Source organism: Sparus aurata, chromosome 23 (assembly GCF_900880675.1).
Source record: "Sparus aurata chromosome 23, fSpaAur1.1, whole genome shotgun sequence".
Classification (NCBI taxonomy): Eukaryota; Metazoa; Chordata; class Actinopteri; order Spariformes; family Sparidae; genus Sparus; species Sparus aurata.
In genome coordinates this window covers 4,933,729-4,956,207 of record NC_044209.1, presented here as the reverse complement: position 1 = coordinate 4,956,207, position 22,479 = coordinate 4,933,729, and the positions used below count along the sequence as shown (strand labels likewise).

The window sequence follows — 22,479 nt, the reverse complement described above, 5'->3', positions numbered from 1 at the left end:
AAAAAGAAAAGAGGATTGCAGGATCAGCCGTTGGACAAATGAACGTTAAACCTTACAACAGTAATAGTGTCCCTCCCCTTAATTAGTAAAGAAATGCGCAACCTTATACTGATCTGGATTTGTAGCCTCTACTTGAGCTAATCATTATGACGGATTAATACTGATCTCCTTAATCAGGCGTCAGAGTGGACAACTCTATGTGCTCACTTAGTGATAAGCATTTTAAGTTTGTTTCGGAACATTGACAATTGCAAAATATATCAATTCTGATTAGCCTTCATCACACACTATCTACAGTCAAGTTTCCCTTTAGATGTCGCCCCATATTTAACCCAATTTTCAGAAAATTGCAAAACAAAACGGGAATAAATGCACATCTATGCAAAATGCAATATTTATCCAGATATTTGGAACTGGGCATATATCAACAGTTGGTAGCATTAACTCTCCAGTCAGGATTCATTAAACCACTGCAGAGAAAGGGGGCATATACACTTGATGTAATTAAAATAAAGGTAGTATAAAGCAGTTGTAATGTGATGTAATCTGAAAAATTGCTTCTACTCGGTGGCTTCATTGCATTATGGTTAATCACGGCATCAGGTTTTGTGTTACAGGACTGATATTATATACCAGTGGACTGCAAAACCTGCCTATATTACCCACAAGTCAGCTGCTGACTGACATCACTGGAGGCATTTTATCAGATTATATGCAGCTTCCTCTGAAGCCACTTATAAGTGACTTATTTCACATATGCAGGAGTACTCCCTAAAACATAGAATGTGGAACAATGGCCGAAATATGGCATTTTGGCTTGTTTCATGCATCAATATGAGGAAGGCCTCCCCATCGGCTCACATAGATCAGATGTTTTTTCGTATCCTCAGTTGACGTTAAAGTCACATATTTTATGTACGTCATGATTTAATCACTGAGTCTATTTCCGTTGCATTTTATTTCATTTTGATGTATTGATACACCTACTACACCACTTAAGCCAAGAGAAAAAAACTAACAAATTTCCCGCCTTTCCATCCAGTTTTTCTGATGCTAAACTTGAGAAAATGCGTATAAATACAGATGGATTAAAACACAATTTCTGTATGTGGTTATTCAGGCTTCAATGCCTCAGAATGTTCCACTCAGATCGGAAGCTCCAACAAGCTTAACTGCTCCAATCAGCTTAAATGATCTCTTGCTTGTGTGTGAGACTGTGAGAGAGAGAGAGAGAATGAGAGAGAGAGAGAGAGAGAGAGAGAGAGAGAGAGAGAGAGAGAGAGAGAGAGAGAGAGAGAGAGAGAGAGAGAGAGAGAGAGAGAGAGAGAGAGGCTGTTTGCAGTGTAGAGAGCCAACAGGTGAACACACTGCCTGATACAGACAGACCAGGGAGACAGGGACAGAGGTGATTGGGGGATTTTTTGTGTACCATTACGCAGGCTAGTGATTGTGACCTGCCACAAGTCTCCGGTGACTGCTCTCTCCTGGCCCCAGCTGACCCCTGTTATTGGATCAGGATACTTCCTGGAAGTTGCTACGCTGAGACATGTTAGGATGTCTGCCAGCCAAAGAGGAAATTCAATTAGGACTAACCTACTGTTGAGTCTGACCTTTGAGCTTTATATACTCTCCCTGATTGGTCACCAGCCATTCTTTGGCACCCCCTCTCTGCTTTTGCGTCACGTGGGTTTCAAGCTAATCAAACACCAACATCCACAATGAGGAAAAGCCTATTAGCTCAGGGATCGAGAACTGTGACTAATTGTAGGAGGAAGGATTTCATCATTTCACATTTTCATTATCTTTTGTCACAACCTGACCTGTGACTTCTGACCTTTGACATGAAGAAGAGAAACATGTACTGCACAGATAATGGGCAGACTGGGCTGCTGTTCTCAAATTCAATGTCATGAGGCTCAGATAGCCTCAAAAGTATTTCTGACTAAATCTTATGGATAAAAAAAAAAAAAAAAAAACATTTTCCCCATTCATGCACATGTGAAGAAGCTTTCCAGTTACAGGTTTGCTGGTTTGTGACCATTTGGTTGGCTCAGTCAAGAAAGCTGGTAAAAAGTCCAAAAACTTAGAGCTGGGAATAAACAAAGCTGTGTGTGTGTGTGTGTGTGTGTGTGTGTGTGTGTGTGTGTGTGTGTGTGCAGCCACTCACATCTAAATTACCTAAACAAATATTCTGGCGTTTCACTGTGACGCACGTGTCTCCCCTTCAACTACAACACACACAGTGTCCCTGTGTACGTGTGTGTGTGAGAGACCGGTCTGTGAGTGTGTGTACAACAGTCTGTTTGGCAAGAGAGCAGCATTCCACAGCAGCCAGCGTCTGACGTCAAACTGAAGACATTTATAGTCTGGTAAACACGAGCGCGCGCACACACGCACACACACGCACACACACACACACACAGTTCGACAAAGAGGCAACGTTTCAGTCAGTCATGTGTAAGAAATGAAAGACAGACTGTGGATCCAGTCAGTGAATCTTGAAGAACTGAACACAGACTGGTGATTACACCTTGGTGCCAACATGCACCACAGAGAACTTTAAAGACACAATATGCAACATTTCTGCAGTAAAATCACTAGAACTTTGTTAGTTGTCTGCTGAGATTATCCAGAAAGTTTCCAACAATGCTCAAGCTCAGAGAGAAAAAGGAATTTCAGTCAAGGTAACATTTTCATTTGGTTGTCTGTCACTGTAACTCCCCAGTAAATGTCAGCGTGGGAGGAAAGGAGTCAATGAATGTGACTAAACGTGACATAAAACAACACATTACCTATTCTGTGAACCGACTGCTGAATGTCAAATTGATGTAGAACAGTGAAGAAAACTCTCGATCAGTAGCTAGTTCATGATATCATCAAAACATCTTTTGTTTTCATTATTTTGTTTCAGAGACTCCAAAAACTAGAAAATACCTGCACTATATTGCAAAAAGTATTCGCTCACCTGCCTTGACTCGCATACGAACTTAAGTGTCATCCCACAATTAATCCATAGGGTTTAACATGACGTCGGTCCACCCTTTGCAGCAACAGCTTCAGCTCTTCCTCGAAGGCTTTCCACAGGTTTAGGAGTGTGTTTAGGGGAATTTTTGACCATTCTTCCACAAGCGCATTGTGAGGTCACACACTGATCATGGGCAGGAAGGCCTGGCTCTCAGTCTCCGCACTAATTCATCTATCGGGTTGAGGTCAGGACTCTGTGCAGGCCAGCAAGTTCATCCACACCAAACTCTCTCATCCATGTCTTTATGGATCTTGCTTTGTGCACTGGTGCACAGTCATGTTGGAACAGGAAGGGGCCATCCCCAAACTGTTCCCACAAAGTTGGGAGCATGGAACTGTTCAACATCTCTTGGTGTGCTGAAGCATTCAGAGTTCCTTTCACTGAAACTAAAGGGCCAAGCCCAGCTCCTGACAAACAACCCCACACCATAATCCCCCCTCCACCAAACTTTACACTTGGCACAATGCAGCCAGACAAGTACCGTTCTCCTGGCAACCTCCAAACCCAGACTTGTCCATCAGATTGTCAGATGGAGAAGTGCGATTCGTCACTCCAGAGAACACGCCTCAACTGCTCTAGAGTCCAGTGGTGGCGTGCTTTATACCACTGAATCCAACACTTTGCATTGCACTTGCTGATGTATGGCCTCGATGCAGCTGCTTGGCCATAGAGGCCCATTCCATGAAGCTCTCTACACACTGTTCTTGAGCTAATCTGAAGGCCACATGAAGTTTGGAAATCTGTAGCGATTGACTCTGCAGAAAGTTAGCAACCTGTGGGCACTATGCGCCTCAGCATCTACTGACCCCGCTCCATCATTTTTACATGGCCTACCACCTCGTGGCTGAGTTGCTGTCATTCCCAATCGCTTCCACTTTGTTATAATACCACTAACAGCTGACTGTGGAATATTTAGGAGCGAGGAAATTTCTGGACTGGACTTGTTGCACAGGTGGCATCCTATCACAGTACCACACGGGAATTCACTCAGCTCCTGAGAGCGACCCATTCCTTCACAAATGTTTGTAGAAACAGTCTGCATGCCTAGGTGCTTGCTTTTATACACCTGTGGCCATGGAAGTGATTGGAACACCTGATTTTAATTATTTGGATGGGTGAATGAAGACTTTTGGCAATATAGTGTATTTTGCATTTAAAATCCCAAAGAAAAGTTTCTCTTAGCATAGTTGAAGATTATTAAATTGTTTCCGATGAATCTGTCAACCACTGTCTACAATCAATTAACAATTGATCCGGAGAGGAACATGAATGTGTATAGTGAATTTCCTGGCAATCCAACAGTTATCAACTCTAGGGCTTTCTCCATAGCTGATCTCACTACATAATTACAATATCAAGAATTTACGATAGCCCCACACTTTAGTAGTAGCTAGCAAGCTACTGTGTCTCCTTGACTCTTGTTCACCGATTTATGGCGTGAGGCAACCAGCACTGAAAGTGCATTATAGCCACCTACTATGACAACATAGAAACGGAAAGAAACAGAAATGATTAAGGAGGCACTGGAATCATTTTGTCAATATTATCATATGTCTATTATTAACATGATGTCATTTCATTTGTAAATACTATAATTATCGTCAATATTGTTATATTGCAACACCCCTAGTCAACACATTCCACTCAAAATGACAAACATCAACCTCACGGTTGGAACTAGAGGACAAATGCATTGGATTACCAAAGTCATCAGCACTAACACTGTCTAATGTGAAGTCCTAACCATTAGAAAAGACTACCCATATATGGTAAAGATGATACAAAATGCAGCTCAGGCTGATATAAACTTCACTCATCATGGGGGAAACATCGTCAAAAGACTAAGCTCTTCGTAAAATGATCAGCATAGACATAGAAACAGAAATAATCCAGAACAGCTCAACCATATCAATCAATATATTGTACAAGGTACCACGTTAATACAAGGTAACAAGGGTGGTTATGTGCAATGCCCAAGATAATTCCAAGGAACCTTATAGGGGTGTGTTTCTTTGCAACCTTTACTTCTAAAATCAACAATCAGCTTTTCAGTTCTGTTGTTGAGCATAATCTTGTTGTCTGTGCACCACTGTGGTCTATAAAACATTTAAAAACTGTAATCCCAGCGTCACGGAGCCGGAGGTATCTAAATCAAGTGACCAAAGACAAAAAATATTCAAATTAACTGTTACGTAAGCCCATGAAAAGCAGTGAATAATAAATTGAATACCTGGAATTAATTTACACATTCTGGGCGTTTTTGTTTAAACATCTTTCAGTCGTGCATCAAAACAGTTGCCAATTAATGCTGGTCAATTGACCACTTGTTGCCAATTCGTCCACTTGTGAGATAAAGCCTGTCATGTTTATGATTGGACCACTGGGCATCACTAATTCGTTCCAACAACTGTGAACTTACAACTTCTGCCTTTGACAAGACCGTGCCTGCTTTAAAGCGACAGCGATCCAGACTGTATCCAGATATTCAAGGCTGTTCGCTGTTACACTCACTCGCTGTCTAAAGCCCCTTTCCTGCTACACAGGAAACATTTTATGTGTCCTCTTAGTTTGAAAAAAAAAAAAAAAAAAAAAAAAAAAAAACACAAGAAGGAGAACTAAATACTTAGCATGAACAGACAGAGGGAAGCTGTTGACGCTCAGACCTGACACATGATCTCTGGACTGTGTAGTTTGGGAACATATGAACTAAGCAACAAAGATGGAGACCAACCAGAAACGAAATTGGTCTAGTTAGTGGAGAACGTCTGTTGTTTTCACAGCTTATAAATCCTCAGTGATGTGACTACTGTGAACTTAAGTTCTCTCTTTGCTCCTTCAGCTGTTTTCTCTGCCTGCATTTATCATCTACGTCCGTAAAGAAAGACGCTGCAATGAGGTGTGTAGCTGGAAGTCCAGTCTATGTTTTCTGTCGCTCATGTTTCTCATTGCTGCGACTGCTACTGCTGCGAGGTATTTCTGGAAACCAATATTCGTCTTTTCTCTTCTCTCTCTCTCTCTCCCTGTCTTGTTCGTTCTGCATTGCTAAAAGAAAATAGGCACTATGACATCAGCCCTGCAAAACACTCTAAAAAAAAAAAAAGCCAGGAGAGAGAGAGAGAGAGAGACAGAGGGGAGAAAGAAAAAGACAGAGCAGCAGAGAGAGTGAGGTAAAAATAGTATAATGGCTGTTTGTACTTTGGACAAATTAGAAGCTTAGAGAGAGAGAGAGGAGTCACATGTGTAGTGTTGCTATAGAGACTGAGGCTGGGTCACAAGTATTATGGGCTGGCAGACACTAGGTCATCCACAGCTGATGCTGTCTGTTGTGTTACACAGAGCTTTATATCTTTGACAACATCTGGTTCAATCATTTACACATCAAGCACGCAGATTTTTAAAGAAGCCCTGGTGATATTATTTGTATTGACAACTGGTCAAATCACTATGTGTAATCAAAAATGATGAACGACTCTGCAGTTCGCCTCAACAAAGTGTTTTAACATCTTTCAGCTCAATATTTTGGGTGACTTGGAGCATTTCAGCATCTTTCACTTCATTATTTTCAGAGGCGGTCGGTCCTATACGCACGCTACCCGAGCTGCAGAGGGCCCCACAAGGTACACAAGGGCCCATCTCCTTGGGCCCAAAGTGGATGTCAACGTTTATAACTGAGAGATGAGAGTATGAAGAGTGACCATCCTTCTGGTCACGAGAGGTGAGAATGAACTGCAGGAACCGCCGTCAGGTAAACTTTCCCTGAATTTCCCTTCTCCTAGTGTGATATCAGCAGTTAGATGCCATATAAGTTCATGTGCGCCAGCTTTCAGTGCCAGTCCACCTCTCTGCAGTCTGTCCGTCTTGCTAACATCAGCTGCGCTGGGCAGCGAATCTTTTATCTGTCTGCATCTTGCTCACTGTGGTCTGTGACTTAATGCCTGACAGAAGTGAGAGTGAGATAGGCCTGCAGTGATTTATTACATTTGATAAATGTCAACGGGCCGAGGTGTTCGTAAACTGCATCACGCGAACATGCGCTCGTATGCATGAAACGAAACTCTCGCTTTCTGGCTGCAACTGCGGTGTCCACTCCACTGCATATAAAGAACAAACTCCTCTTTGGTGTATATAATATTCAGACAGGACAATGATGAGTTAGGCTCTCAGTCAAGGTTTAGTCACAGGAGTAAAATACATATCATATACTTCAGTAAAAGTACTATTACCACTCAGTGAAAACTGTCCACTAGTCCACCTCTTGCATTTTACTTTAAGTAAAAGTCAGTATTATCAGCATTGTTTTCATATTATATCTGATCGTTTTTGATAAATATTACTGCTGCATTAATATGCATGTGTCATTTTACTGCTGTAGATGTTTAAGGTTGAGTTCATTTGAACTCTTTTGTATACTTTTGAGCTCGCATCATATTCTATTAAATCCTCACATGTACATAATGTAACTGTCCTGTGGGAAAAACATAAACGTATGTTTGAGAACGTATTTTTCAGCTACTTCAAGAGGATATTAAAAAGTTTATTTAGCTTAAAAAGTAGAATTTTCTGAACTCAAAGGGGATGGAAAATTGTTGAGGGGTGTCACGTGGCACTGTTGAGCAGTGGGCAATGGCAACGGGTTCACATGGCTCACAGGTCTTGTACAAGGGCCCATCATCAGAATTTTGCTTAAGGCCCCATGGAGCTCAGGACCAGCTCTGGTTATGTTGGTTGACTTTGAACACTTTAAACCAAATCAATGAGCTGAAAGTTGCTAAAGGGCCAAATCCTTTCCCAAGGTTGGCAGAGATCAAAACAAAAACTACAGAGTAAAATATAGTAGTTATTTTTGTTGTTTGGACAAAAACAAGACTATAAAATGTATTTTGCTGGTTTAAATATTTTCAAATCATATGAGATGCAGAGCCAGTTTTAAAGAATAAATGTGATAACATCATTAAAGAGCAAACACGAGAATACATGGCATCTCCAACCCCAACCTTCAAGTGAGCCTGTTAAGTCTGAACAAACACACAAACACAAATAAACAGTGACCTGGGTTCACCAGTGAACCAAACAATGTCATTGCAGCCGAAAAGGAGATTAGAGTGAATGTTGTGTCCTGCTTGTACCAATTAACAACCTGCTGGCATCAAGAGGTGGCATCAGGCCACACTCCAAATAGGCCCACCCAACGTCAGCAGCCACACTGTTACGCAGCCTTTACTGTACCAAAACCTCCACAGGTTGAATTCACACAAGAGATACATTTACATTTACAAAGTTTGCAAAAAGGTGTTGTTCAAAGTCTCCAAAGGTTCCGAAACAAAGGTTATCCATACTCCCTAAACTGACGAGGAGCAGCGCAGAGAATGGATAGAAATCACGAGAGGGTGATGATTTACAGAAGAGCGCCCCGAGCGTTCTTGCCCCTATTTCTCTAAAAACGTGAAAAGGAGATATTGTTGTTTCAATGAATGACTTTTTTTTTTCCCGTCTGCGTGTCCACATGTTTTCAACGCAGGGCAAATATCTGTGTTTCAGGGATCTAAGAGTCAGGTTGATGGGACATTCTGCACCTTATTAGTGTCAAAACAAAATGATAGTGCATCATGAAAAAAGGTAACAATCACACATGAAGCTTTGGAAGTACAGTTCCTATAATTCATAGGCTTCAGGGGATGTAAACAGGAAGCATACTGCATCAGTGTGTGCAGTGAGTTAGCTCTGGGATAAAACTGGAGCCCAGTTTGTTTTAGCCTATATTTGTTTACATTTTGGTAAACTGGCAGCGTTAAAAGACTGCCGCATTAGTTATTAGCCATTCCCATTAGCAGTGCATCCCTGGATGTGTTACTGGATGACTTTTATACTGAAAAAACTCAAAAATACGATTATTCTCAAGCAACCTCTGCAGTTAGAAGGAGATTTTGGGGGGAATTTCTAAGCAAATGTATGTTTTTTTCTATATGCAATGTACTTCATATTTAATGAAATCTTCGTAAAATGTAAAATCACACTGAATCTTAAAGTATGTTTATCATATATGCGCATGTTCAGGACTCGGAGAAGGAATAGGAGCTGTGCCGCAGAGTGTAGCAGTCAGGCACTATGGATTTAAATTGAGCATTACTTGCCTCAATAAATTGTCTGACAGCCTCAACTGCTCCAAACGCAGACCATGTTCACAAGTGTGTCAAACGACCTACTGCCTTACCGACTAACAACAGCATGCCCCTGCCCCTTCCACCCCGCACAGATTCTTTGCCTCACATCCCCACAGTTTGAATCCCTCAGACCATAACCTCCGGTCCATTCTTACATTCTATTCCATCGACAAAACAACCGAGCCTACGCAAATATCTTGTTGTTCGGGGAATGCCAAATAACACTTTTTACATTCAAGCTTTAGTCTGACGAACCCGTCAAACCTCCAGCGCTGAGCAGCCCCCCTCCCCACCTCTCCTCTCCCAGAGATGACTCACCGGTGGTGGGCATGGCAATGCTGGAGCCCCTGTTGTCACTTAGGAGCTCCAGAGGCTGGTGGCTGTCTGTGCTGGCGGAGGAAAAACAGGACTCAGTCTCGTAGATGGTCTGCAACATGGCGAACAATCCTGACACCGTGGGATGCAACAGCATGCCAAAGACAAGAAGCAGCGCTTTATTTTGTCACAAAAAATGACAGTCAGTTCCTCCTCTGAGAAAGCAGCATGGCTTAGTGTAGGACTCAAGTTGCTAGGGATAGTGGGAAACAAGCATTAAAATGTAGTTTCAAAAATACTGAATCGTAGGCGACTCACTCTGGGATGAAACAAAATTGAAAACGTACAAATGTTTTCTGTGCTTTTATAATAAAAATGATTTTGAAAAAATAATGTGAATTCCATTAAAAATTCCGGAGGGAACTAAGAAAACTCCTCTGTGCTTTTATTATGTAATCCAGCAGAGGTAGCCTGTTAAGGCTGCAGTCTGATTTTTGCAGGTAGTCTCTCTCCCTTTCAGTTTTCCTGGAGCTCCAACCGGCTCTGGCCCATGGTTCGGCTGTGATGACAAGTAACAGACACTTCAGACAAAATCCTCTTTTGTAGTGTTGTAGCCTCGGCTGCAGGTTTGAAAAACACCCTCCTCTGCTTGCCTCAGAATGAAAAAAAAAAAATCAAAATGTGGCTTTCTGGTCTACATCACCTGGAGTTCTGATCCATGCACAACACTTTGCTCCTGAAACAGTGGCTGGTATGTTGCGAAAGGTAGAAAAAAAAGTTTGTTTCCTCTGGTGCACTGAACATTCTCTCAGTCCTTACCAGCCAAATTGAATGAGCAAAACCAAGAGCAGGAAGGAATCAATGTGATCTCGTTGCTGTGTGTATTTCCATGAACTGAGAAGTGATGGAAGGGATCGGCTGGAGAGTGATACTGCTGCAGCCTCTCCACCACTTCCCACCGCTAACAACACAACAAAAATACAGAGACGAGGAGAAGACGAATTCCCCTGCTCGGGTGCATCAAAGGATCCTCATGCTGCTCTCCTCCTGTACGAGAGGGAGAGGAGAGGACGAGGAAGAGGAGGTGGAGGAGGAGCGGGAGGAAGAGGAGGAGAGGCGAGGATGTAAATAGCTTTGGGAGAGCGCTCCCCGAGGTTCCATGCTTCCAAAATTAGAACGAGGCGCTGAGAGAATGACAGAGAGAGGGAAATGGAAAGAAGGAGGGAGCAGAGCAGTATAATAAAAAAATAAAAAGGAAGAAATGCAACGAGAGGAAAGGCTGGGCTCGAGAAGACGAGCGGCAAGTTAGAATCCTCCCAGCAAAATAAACAGCCACAGATCACACGGTGTCCTCTTATCCCTCGCTTGAAAACACACGAAAAGAGGCAGGCTGCTGCAGAGCCGAGCTGTGTACAGCGACCAGAAACAGCTGCTGGTCAGACAGCTAATATTCACTGTCTGAGAGTCCTTGGTGTGTGTGTGTGTGTGTGTGTGTACAGGGGAGTGTGTCTATGACGCTCTTTGAGCTGCTGAATGAACGCTGAGAAAGGGAGAGAGGAGACGGGGGGAGGAGGGAGAGCAGGAGCAAGAGGCTGAAAGTAGATCACTGGGTGGTGAGGAAGATAGACGGATGAATAGAAAGTCAACAACAGCGTCTTTGGGTTTAGTAAAAGCTTCACAACGTACAGAGAGGGGAAGGAGGAGAAGACCCGGACTATCTTCAACAGCCATCCAACTTCGGTCATTTCCCCCTCCGCTGCATGTTTCTGGCGTTAAGACGTGAGGACTTTTTTAAAGATTAAAGAACACGAAGGGGAGAAAGGAGTGGAGAAGAGAAGCATTTACTAACACAGGAGATGGGGGGTTGATGGAGGGACTATAGCTGAAAATAGCCTGCCTGGGAGGAGGAGGAGCCACAGATAAAAATAGACGGAAAGGGAGCAGTAAGCCTACAGCTCTGGGGTGGGGTGGCGGGGGTTGTGGGGGGATGGGGAGGCGTTCGGCGCTGTCATGTTTCTGCAGCACACTGCCCAGAGATCACCTGTCAATCAAACCGTGTGGGCAGGGCTGCAACCTTTTCCTCCTATGATTGTGCGTTGGTGCAGTCAGAGTTCCAGAAGGTGGAAATGGGCAACTTTATAAGCATGGCGGCTGTGCTTGCTCACGCTACAACCTTGTCTTGTCCGTGCACTATGTTTGATAAGATTCAACTTGTGGCTGATGCTCCATTTTCATTCGGCTTGTGGTGCTAGGGACAGCGATGCTGGCCTTCCGGTTGGTCAAACCACACTGGTCCGGACTGAAATATCTCAAAATGTTTTCATATAGTGCCACCAGCAGGTCAAAGTCTTCAATCATCCAGTGAATAAGACAACATCTCTCGGATGGATTGGCACCTCATTTTGACCAGACATACAGTGGATGAGTCCTGACTTTGGTGGTGATTCTGCATTCCAATATTTTGGTATGAATTTGGAACAAATACTTGCAACATGGGTGACATTCCCATCCCACACAGCTGTACTTCGTATAGAGTGCTAATTGGCAAACATGCTAAATTAATGAAATAACGAATGCTAATTTTGCAAATAATAGCATGCTTACTGCCAAACTAATGAATGAATAATAAATGATGCACGTGGCACATAAGATAGGAAAACAAATAATAATATGCTAGGTTTGAGGTACCATTAGAGAGTTTGTCCACCAGAGAGCATCGACAAATTGAGTTTTACACTGTAATATTTCCAGCTTAGTTTGTATTTTGTCATAATTTAAAGACAAAAAAATATGCTACCAATCTAGCCATTTCTGTTTATGTTGTTTCTGTTTTTCGAAAATATGTCATATTTGATGAAATATCATATATCATATTTTCAAACTTCGAAATATGGATACCAGTATTGCCTCAGAAACGCACTATTGGTTTTTTAATACCAAGTTTTACATGGGATGACAATTCATCTTTTTTGCACTGGTGTGCAGAACTTCTTCATTAAGTTGCACCAGCACATCATTTGGGTGCAACCAATGATGCATTTTAATATAATTTCTTGACACATTATTCAAACGATTGTAATTATTTCTACATCACAGTACACACACACACACACACACACACACAATACATTGCAATAACCTCCACATATGCATTGGACTGAGAATCAAAGTAGTTCATAAAACAATCCTGTGAATCCAGTTTTGTCATAAGGAAGCCACTTTGCATTAATAAGGAGCACTTCCAGAAATGGTCTGATACAACAAGAGAACGTCATACAAAATCTCTACTGGCAGATGAATGTACATATTATCATATAATGCAACTCTGACATGCAGGCTGACAACTTGATGATATACAGTAGGTTATGGTCACCCATCAATACTACCAGCAAACTGAAAACCATGTAAAGGACTAGACTGTTTTTTATGCTAATTTATGTAGATGGCATATTTCTTGAAAGAAAGCAGTGCAGACTTTGGTTGAGCTGGCAAGAAATTAACAATACAGAAGTACACTAACTACATATTACACTGAAATAGCATTTGCAAGTCACAAAAGTTAATATATCCATCATTAGTCATAAACAACTGGCATAAAGGTTGACATTTGGTCAAATAGGGCTATTTGCTTTCTTAAGACCAGTTCTTAGCTGCCTGCTGTGTTCCGTGACACACCTCGGTTACAGTAGGAAGCTACAGCCATGAGCCACTCATTTTAGCATTATGACTGGCAAACGGGGTAAAGCTGTAACAATGACCACTGAAGCTCACCAATGAACTTGTTATATCGTGTCTGTTTGATCTGCGCAAAAACCACTGACAAATCTGAGCATGGCCAAGAAAAAGTCATTCATTATCCACAACCACTTATCCCTTACAGGGCTGCAGGGGGCTGGAGCCCATCCCAGCTGACATCAGGCAGGCGGCGGGGTACACCCTGGACACATTGCCAGTACATGTCATGGCTGACTTATAGAGACCAACAAGCAATTCAGAGTGACCGATTAACCTAATTTGCATGTCTTTGGACTATGGGAGGAAGTGTGGGAGGAACTGTTGGAGAACCCCCGCAGGCACAGGGAGGAGAACATGCAAACACTGCAAACAAATGAAGCTGCGCCGTAGTCTGGTGGTATGACAGCATAAACCTCTGTATCTGTTCCAGATGGCAGCAGGGTGAACAGACTGTGGCCAGGGTGGGTATCGTCTTTTATACCAATCTTAGAACACTTAAAATTTCCCAAAAAGTGCTTTTGATCCGACAGCAGCATTTTTAAAGGTGCGTCACACGTGGGAAGTGCGTCTGTCACTCTGCACCCTAATGCTGCACTGCTCCTTTTTCTCACATTGCTGTCAGTGTGGATATTATTAATTGAAACTGCTGGCTGCTATTTATAGTACTTGTTTGTTCAATTCAGCAGCTCAGTCAAAGTGAAGCTGTGCCTAAAGGAATAGGTTCCAATGTTTAAACGGAGTGACTGCTGAAGTGCATGGATTACAAAAACCAAAGGATCCGAATGAATCAGGCTTTATGCAACCAATGCTAATACATATTTTAAAAAGTCTTGCATGGGCGCCGTACAATGCATGATACAATGGGTAGATGATTTTGACTCCTCTGTATTCATCAGTCGCCTCTGTAATGCCTGTTCCCTTTCCAGGAATGATCATTTTTCATTAAATCATTTTATCATCACCTTCATCCCACCTCCTCTTCATCACCTTCATCGCCCTTATCATCCTCACCTCCTGTGTAAACAGCTCTGTGTGTCCTCAAGCAGATTTAAGGCCGCCTCAGCATGACTCACAAACAGACAGACTAAATACATAGAAAATGCAAATACTGAAACCTAATTTTTACGTCCAGTAATGCTTCACATCAACTTGAGCTGATGCATTGCTTTTCTGTCATCCAGTACTGTGATCATTTATCAAAATACTTTTTCTATTCTCATCTTAACATCGTCATTTCACATCATTCTGGCAGCCAGAGAGAGACAGAGAGATGTGACTGACCAGGCATCATGTCTGACATGCTGCCACATACTAAACACATCTGTTAAAGGTGTGTGTGTGTGTGTGCGCGTGTGTGTGTGTGTGTGTGTGTGTGTGTGTGTGTGTGTGTGTGTGTGTGTGTGTGTGTGTGCGTGCCTACTGCAGTAGCTCGGTGGATGACTCATCTCTGCGTTTCTATTTGAGGCACATCAACCCCTGGAGTCATACTGCTGTCTGTGTGTGTGTGTGTGTGTGTGTGTGTGTGTGTGTGTGTGTGTGTGTGTGTGTGTGCGTGTATGCGTTATGTACTATATCTGTATCCATGACAACCAGATCATACAGTCAGTCAGCAGTCAGTCAAGTCACTCAGTCCGAAACACAGGCGTCATAGAAACACCTGAGGGTGCCTTACAGATGTCTCGACTTTGTTCGACCAAATAATTCAATTCATTTGTCAACCACCGACTGTCAACAAACACAAAAATACAGCCATTAATACATGCATTATGTATTACAAAACTATATGGAACACTATGTGAAAAGTAGAGCTATCAACTTTATATCCTTTGAGTGATATGAGTTTATATCGTTTTTGATTTAGGATAGCATCATATCATGATATGTTAAAAGTGATGTCTGTTGGTGGTTGTAAAGGCTGCATTACAGTAAAATTGTGAAATTTGCTGAACTTTGCAGACTGGTCTTCTTTGTTCTCATACTGGCCTTTACCCACTTAGTTATTATATCCATATTACTGCTATTTATTTTTAGCATTGTTTTAATATTTTGTGAGAGCACCGACTGTGATCCGTTCAATGTTGTTTCAATATTGATATCAAGATATTGGGACAAAAATGTCGATATCTGATTTTGTCGCCTCATCGTAGCATTCATCAAATGCTTTGGCAGAGAATTTTGATATAGTATTGCAATAATAATATCTCAGTATTATTCTAAGGCCATATGGCCCAGCACTAGTGAGAACCCTCATAAATAATCTCACGATCTTCCTGTGTGGTGATGTCTTCTTTCATGTATGACTTGAATACAATTCATCCTGAGCAGGACTTACAATGTAAATGGAGGTACCAAATTCCATGGCCATCCATCCCATAATCGTTTATATTTTAGTCTGGACAAAAGTGGTGGGCTTGACCGACTGACATTGGCATCTCTGAAGCTATTAACACTAATATTGCTGAAAGAAGTGGTGCTGGTGACCACACTGCTTACACAATATTTTCAACCATATCAGAACTGTCACAGACACACACACACAAGCACACACTGAAGGGCAGCCAAGGGAGGCAACATACAGGATGATTATGTGACTGATTGTGTTATTGACCTCAGTGCGAGCCATGCATCAGCTGGAAAGTGCTGCTAGAAAGCTTCAAATATTTCAGTCCTTCTCACACTGTTTATCTCGAGTAAGTAAACTGAGCTGCTGGCTCAATAAATTTCCTTTATATAATTGACTGGGCTTACAAGTGTGACAACAGACCACACAACTGAAATAATTCACCGCCCAACAAAAGGCTAAAGCTTGCTTTGCTCATATGGACTCAACCGGGAGGTAAAAACTTTGGCATAATAAATACTGAGATTATATAAAAGAATGGTATTCTGTCTTGATCTTTAGTATGGGCACACCCATCAGTCAAAAATATTGTCCTCATGCTTGTAGCAGTAACCCTGGATAAAAGTGAAAGAAAAACAGAAGAAAGAAACGGACAGTTGACATCGTAGGAATTCCAGTATCCAATATCCAGTCATAGGCCAGCCCCCAATGTCTTATCTATGTCACCACCAGCCAACCAGTCAGACACTTTTTCATTTGCTAAACCTGTATAAGCCACCAGAGCATCTGTCTCACTCTGGTTACACAATTGTTAACCACAGCAGCTCTTCAGATGGAAAGACAGTTTGATAGAGACTTACCTGAGGTGTGTGATGAATTCATGAAGGTAGAAACCTGGACTTCCTTCCCCAATCTTTCCACAGGTGTGTGCGTGTGTGTGTGTGTGTGGTTAAAGCGGGTCCTCAGAGTCGGCCATGTGTTGGAGGACAGATGATAGACAGGCAGATGAATCAGACTTTTTCCTCAATGTCGGCCTTTCTGCAAAAGAGAAAATGAAGTTGTTCAGATTACTAGTCAGCTCGTATTTTTCTGCCTTTCTCCACAAAACAGTTGACTGTTCATTAAGCCCTTTCCCCTGAGAGCAACCATCTAACCAGTCTTTAGAAACCATAACTTGGCACAGCAGGTGTGTCAATCTTTGGATTTGTCCCCATGTTGAAGTGGTGATGGTCCATATTTGAAGTGGATGGAAGGTGAATTTTTTTTTGCGTTTCTAAACAAAAAAGAACCTCAGCTAAAGTGTAAGAAATGGATTGGTGTGTTTATCTGCTCCATCCTGAAATGCAAACATTAACATTTCTAAATTGTGTGGCTAATTAACTTACAAACTAATCCAGTATATCCAAGTAACATGACATTCTTTTGAGGTTACATTTTTAAAAAGCCCTGCTTATGATAGCACATCTGATCGCTAGTATTTTCCTACTACATGAAACGGAGTCCAGGATGCTACAAAGTAAGAGTTGAAGCTAATGGCATATATTTCATAAATTCTATTTTTCATGTAGAAGACATGAAGAAAAATTGCAATTTATCCTCAATCATTTAGCATAATATCATGTCTACCTGAAATTCTTAAACAGGGTTTTTGTTTTAAAAAAGGCAGCCACAGGGCGCACTCGCACCAGGCAATCCATACAGTGCCCAAGCACGTTTGACCCCCAAAGTCGTTTGTTTGACAAGTGTGATTGCTGCATACCCTGCTCAAGTACAGTACACTTCCTTGGCCCTGGCATGGTTGGAGGAGGTGTGCTTCGGCACAGTACAGTTGCTCATGCACGAGCACATGCACGGGTATGCCTTGCATATATCAAGAAATCCAGGAATGTCAGAGGGCCATCTTTGACCAAAACAACACAAAATAAGCCACAAAGTAATCAGTAAAGTCATGTTCTCATGATGCAACCGTGCTACATGGGATGATGTTTGTACAAGAGGTAACCGTGCTCAGGCCCAGTTGTGGCTGGATCCATGCAAGTTCAGGCCACCTAACCCTAACCCTAACCCTGGGGAGAAGGGACAATCCTGCTTCAGCATGGAACAGAGCAACTTGGCCTAGTGTGAGTGTGCCCTTAGTTAGTGTAAATCAGCTTAAACTACATAACGAACGACAAAGCTTATTTCAACTTTTTTTTTTTTTTTTTTACACCTCGCCTCAATCAAAGTCGAACACAAATGAAAAATAAAATACAAGACAAAAGGGATCTACGCCAATAGGCATTTGCAGATGTTGGACAGAAACTGCAGCACCGTCACATAAGACTCTGATTTAACCTTCATGGTCATATGTGGAAAAGGGAAACATCATTTTTTAAAATCTGCTAATCATGTGAATGATTTACATTGCATTTCTCAAATTTTAGTTTTTTTCGTTTTCTGTTCCCACAAGCTGCAAGCTGTGTCGCTCTCTCACTGTCCACCCTCTATAGCTTCCTCCTCCTCCTCCTCCTCCTCCTCTCTTTTCATTCAGGTTCCCCTTCTGATGGACCAGGGGCCCCTTGGATGTTCTACCTCTCCTGGCTCACGCTGCCTCACATATTGACGGATCTGAATCATCATACCCTGGGCTCAGCTGGATCATTACTCTCCTCTGTTTTACGATCCCCTTATATCTGTACTTCTTGTTAAAAGGTTGTTTTTCGCTCAATATGGCAGGTTTTTTTCTTGGAATAGAGGGTGTTGTTCACTGTACAGATTGTAAAGCCCACTGAGCAAATGTGATTGGGATTTTGGGCTATATAAATAAAATGCATTAAAATATAGTGTATAAAGGCGTTGAGTCATGTTTCTTCAATAACCCACATTTCCTGAAGGCAACATAATTGGGAGAGGCCCTGAGCCTTCTTAACTATGCTGTCACTCACAATCCCTCGCCTCTCTCAGTTGGTGCCACATCAACCAGATGATGGCGAAAAAACTCTGAAAGTGACAAAATACCATCTGAAAGTGAAATAAAAACCAAAAGAATGCCATTTGAATGCGAAAGAAAATAAGACCTGAAACTGAATGCGTAAAGTCTGCTAAATGTTTTTGATTTATTTAGAACTCAAGATCAAAACTTTAAACTGTAAAATTTCATTTTTTCCAAAACAATGTATTTCTTTTTTTTTTTTTTTAAACAAGCGCTCTGGGCATTGATCTGGCTCCACAGAATAGACCCTATTAACTTTTGGTGTGGCTCTAAATAGACAGAATTTCTTTTAACACTGCAAGAGAGGGTGTTTTTTCGACATTTTCATTTATTTCTCAGGAAATGTTTTAAAAATCTGGCTAATTTTGGTGCCTGGTATCAACGAGTGAAAACGTAGCTACAAGAAAAGAGTTTGCTAAAGTCAGTTTGAGTACTGCCATCAGGCCACATTGAAGTTCCACTGAAATGTATTTCCTGTTCCCCTCAGTGTATATTGTTGTTTGGCCGTCGTACGAGGAAACTACAGAGGGATAATTTGTGTCTGAGAACATCCTGTAGTGAGTAAGGGCTTTTGGTCTCTGACGATAAGTTCATATCCAGACTCTCAACTGTTTTCAGTGTTCCCAACAAATAAATCTTGCAGTGGTGCAGTGGACAGCACTGTTGTGTCACAGCAAGAAGGTCCTGGGTTCGATTCTGAGCTGGGCCCTTCTTGTGTAGAATTTGCACGTTCTACCCATGTCTGCTTGGTTTCTCTCTGTGTGCTCTGGCTTTTGTTAACTGGTTACTCTAAAATGCCCATTGGTTTGAATGGTTGTTTTTTTCTCCATGCGTCACCCCTGCGATAAACTGGCAACCTATCGAGGGTGTACCCCATGACCTGCCCAATGTCAGCTGGGATCAGCTTAAGCCCCCCACACCTCTGCTGAGAACAAGCGGTTACAGGTAATGGACAGAGGATGGGTAAGTCTTTTAAACTGGAATTTTTGCGGTTTTCTCCAAATGAAGACATTGTGACACATCACTGCAGAATAAGCACAGGTGGAACTAATAATATTGTAACTTATTGTGAGGCGTTCAGGGTTGGCAGTCATTTTTCATTAGAGACATGCCGTTCAGGTTCTTGATAATGTTACTTCAATAAATCCAGTTTGGCCTCTGTATTTGCCCAAGTTTGATCAGTTTTCAAGAAAGGTCGACTCCTGCAAACATCTTGTTCTGTCTGATCAACAATCCCAAACTCAAAGATAAACAGTTAGAAATGATAGAAACTGGAAGAAAGCAGGGTTAGAGTGGTAATGTGTTTCATAGTGTATTATCATCATATAGTGTATAGTGCATATATTACCTAGACTGCTTATATTTAACACTGCATATTTTAATACATCTTAAAGGTTTATGGCAATTATTATTCATATCTAAACCTACACATACAGTACATTATGAACAGTACACACATCACGGATGCCAGATTTACACTGCTGGATTTTTTAAAAATCTCAGCAAATATTTGTGCTGTCCACTTAAACAATCTCGGGTATTATAATGCATAACTTTAGAATGTGGTTTTTCACAATTTTCTAATTTTGATTGATTTGATCCAAATGTATCTATATTCTTATTTCACTGCATGCGAGTTTTCCTCTCTGAGGATCAATCAAATTTGAGTTTTTCTTATCTTGTGTTTTTTCTCTTCCTGGTTAAATGATATTCAATTCACTTTATTTTTTGTAACTTAACTGATGTCTCATAGGTCTACATATCTGAACAGTTCCTCCATGTGTTGTTTCCTGAACGAACATTGTGCTTGAACAGGAATGATATCACATTAAGACATCAAGCCGCACCCTGTTGCTTACTGTGGCACCCTGGTTCTCTGGCGCCCCCTACTGTTTTTGTCCTGTGTGTACTGTGTAGAGAGAGTTCGAGAGGGGGGGGGGGGGGGGGAGAGAGCAAGAGAGAGTGAGACAGAGACAGAGAGAGGAACAGGCTACACATACAAAATGTACCAAGTCCGACATCCTTGAATGAATGTCAGTGCGTGTGAGTGGATGTGATTGTGTTTGACACAGGTGAGGCTCAGGGTACTTAGCGGTACTGTGATTTTAAAGGAATATGTTCTGCTCAGTTTCCTCCCGTCCTACCCTGTGATTCCACTCAAATGCCCACTAATTTCGTCTTTACACCGCACACATCACACAGACACACAGATGTGCATGCTCTGAGCCCAAACTGGGGAAGAGGAGGATGGATACTTCATCGTCATCATTGTCGTCATCATCTTCGCATCACCTGAACCAACTGTCTGCTAGCCTGTAACTGCAGTTGAAATAGACAAAACTGGATGGCAGTTGTTCAGTGTAAAGATCCACAGAGAGGACTGGTGTACACAGTCCATGGGCTACACCTGTACAATCTGATGCAACCCAGTACAACAGCGCTGCAGTAAATATTTAAATATTTAAATAACCAATCACCATGATTCAACACTAAAGTACATCTTAAAGCTGCAGTAGACAATGGCAGTATGTTCCCTGTCCCACTAGTGTACCTAATGGGGTAGACATCAGAAATAACCTATTACTAAAATCGTAGAAATGATGCAACAAATCAAACACTAATCCTGAAAATATTTTGTCCTTGGATTTCAAGCTTTAATTAATTAATTTTTTCAACATCATTTCACACTAATTTTACATTCTTACGGGTTTTAAATGGTCAGCAAATACATGTGAACATTTGTACCTGATATGCGATTTAAGTTAAAAGCATTCAATTTAAAGTTACTCCACGCTGTCTCCATATACATAAATAACAAACATCATTCGCTTAAGACATAATCTGGCCAGAAGACTCTTAATTGCTAATGAAAGATGAAAATGACAAAAGCTAAAAGTGAATTAAATCTGAGACCTGAATAATTAATTAGCCCAGTTGGGTCCGACTGCTCTATCTGAGGCTCCTCTACAACTCCGCCAACTCTCGAACGAAGTCACAGGAAGTCTGTGTCAGAGCAGTACCTGGGCCGGGTGCCTTGGTAACAGTGTCAGGGCCTGGATAATGGGATGAAAAGCTGTGGGTGAGTGCATGTTTGTGTGTGTCTCAGTGTGTGTGTGTGCTTAGGTTATGGAGCTAACTGGATGTGACGGACTAACCTTCTGGCCAACAGCTCCATTAGCCTAATGACATGCAGATCAACAGAGAGAGAGAAAGCAAGAAAGCAAAAAAGAAAGAAAGAAAGAAAGAAAGAAAGGAAGAGGATTTGAAAATTGAACAAGCTCACATGTGAGTCATGTGTCTCGGTGTTGCCAAAGCATCAAGAAAAATACATTTCTCTCCCTCTCTGTCACTCTCCCTCCCTCCCTCTCTGCCGCCTCCTCCTACACCTCTTCACACCATCATTTCCTAAAATACCTGGCCCCTCCCATTTTGGAGATGAGCAGGAAGTGCTGCCTGGCAACCAGGGAGCTGGCTGCCGTGGTAACGCTTCACCTGAGCACCTCTTCCCTAAACAAACAGAAAGTGTGAGAGAGTAAGACAACAGGATGTAGAGTCTGGATGCTGCTCTGTGTCCAAATTTCTTGTTCGCTCTAAATAATGTTCCATTCACACACACACACACACACACACACACACACACTACACTTTTAAACCATGACTTGTATAAAATCTGTCCCCCCCCCCCCCCCCTCCCTTCTCTTGTCAAGCAGGCTCAAGGAGAAAGGAGACAAACACACATTTTCCAACACACACAGTAGCTGTCCTTTTGGAGGACACATCAGGACTGCATATTAAGATCACAGTTAAATGTAGCACCGTAAAGATAAATAGGGATTTTAAAAAATCAGCAGCCACACAGAGAATCAATTAATTGCTATTTTTTTTCAAGCAAAACTGTTTTTTGGTTAAATGCCTGGAAAATGTCTGTGGT

At 41.9% G+C, this 22,479-nt stretch overlaps 1 protein-coding gene across 6 annotated transcripts in view; it reads right to left on the bottom strand.

The window, feature by feature from the left end:
- The window catches only part of hdac5 (histone deacetylase 5), a 73,448-nt gene that overhangs the window by 36,433 nt on the left and 14,536 nt on the right, over positions 1–22,479 (bottom strand). For 3 of the 6 annotated variants that reach the window (XM_030407123.1, XM_030407124.1, XM_030407122.1), the window contains exon 2: positions 16,438–16,615. In XM_030407123.1, coding sequence (XP_030262983.1) covers positions 16,438–16,459 — 22 coding nt within the window. In that variant the 5' untranslated portion in view covers positions 16,460–16,615. Of the gene's footprint in view, positions 1–9,504; positions 11,123–16,437; positions 16,616–22,479 lie in introns of those variants that run through there. The other 3 variants (XM_030407118.1, XM_030407119.1, XM_030407121.1) reach the window with 3 other exon arrangements.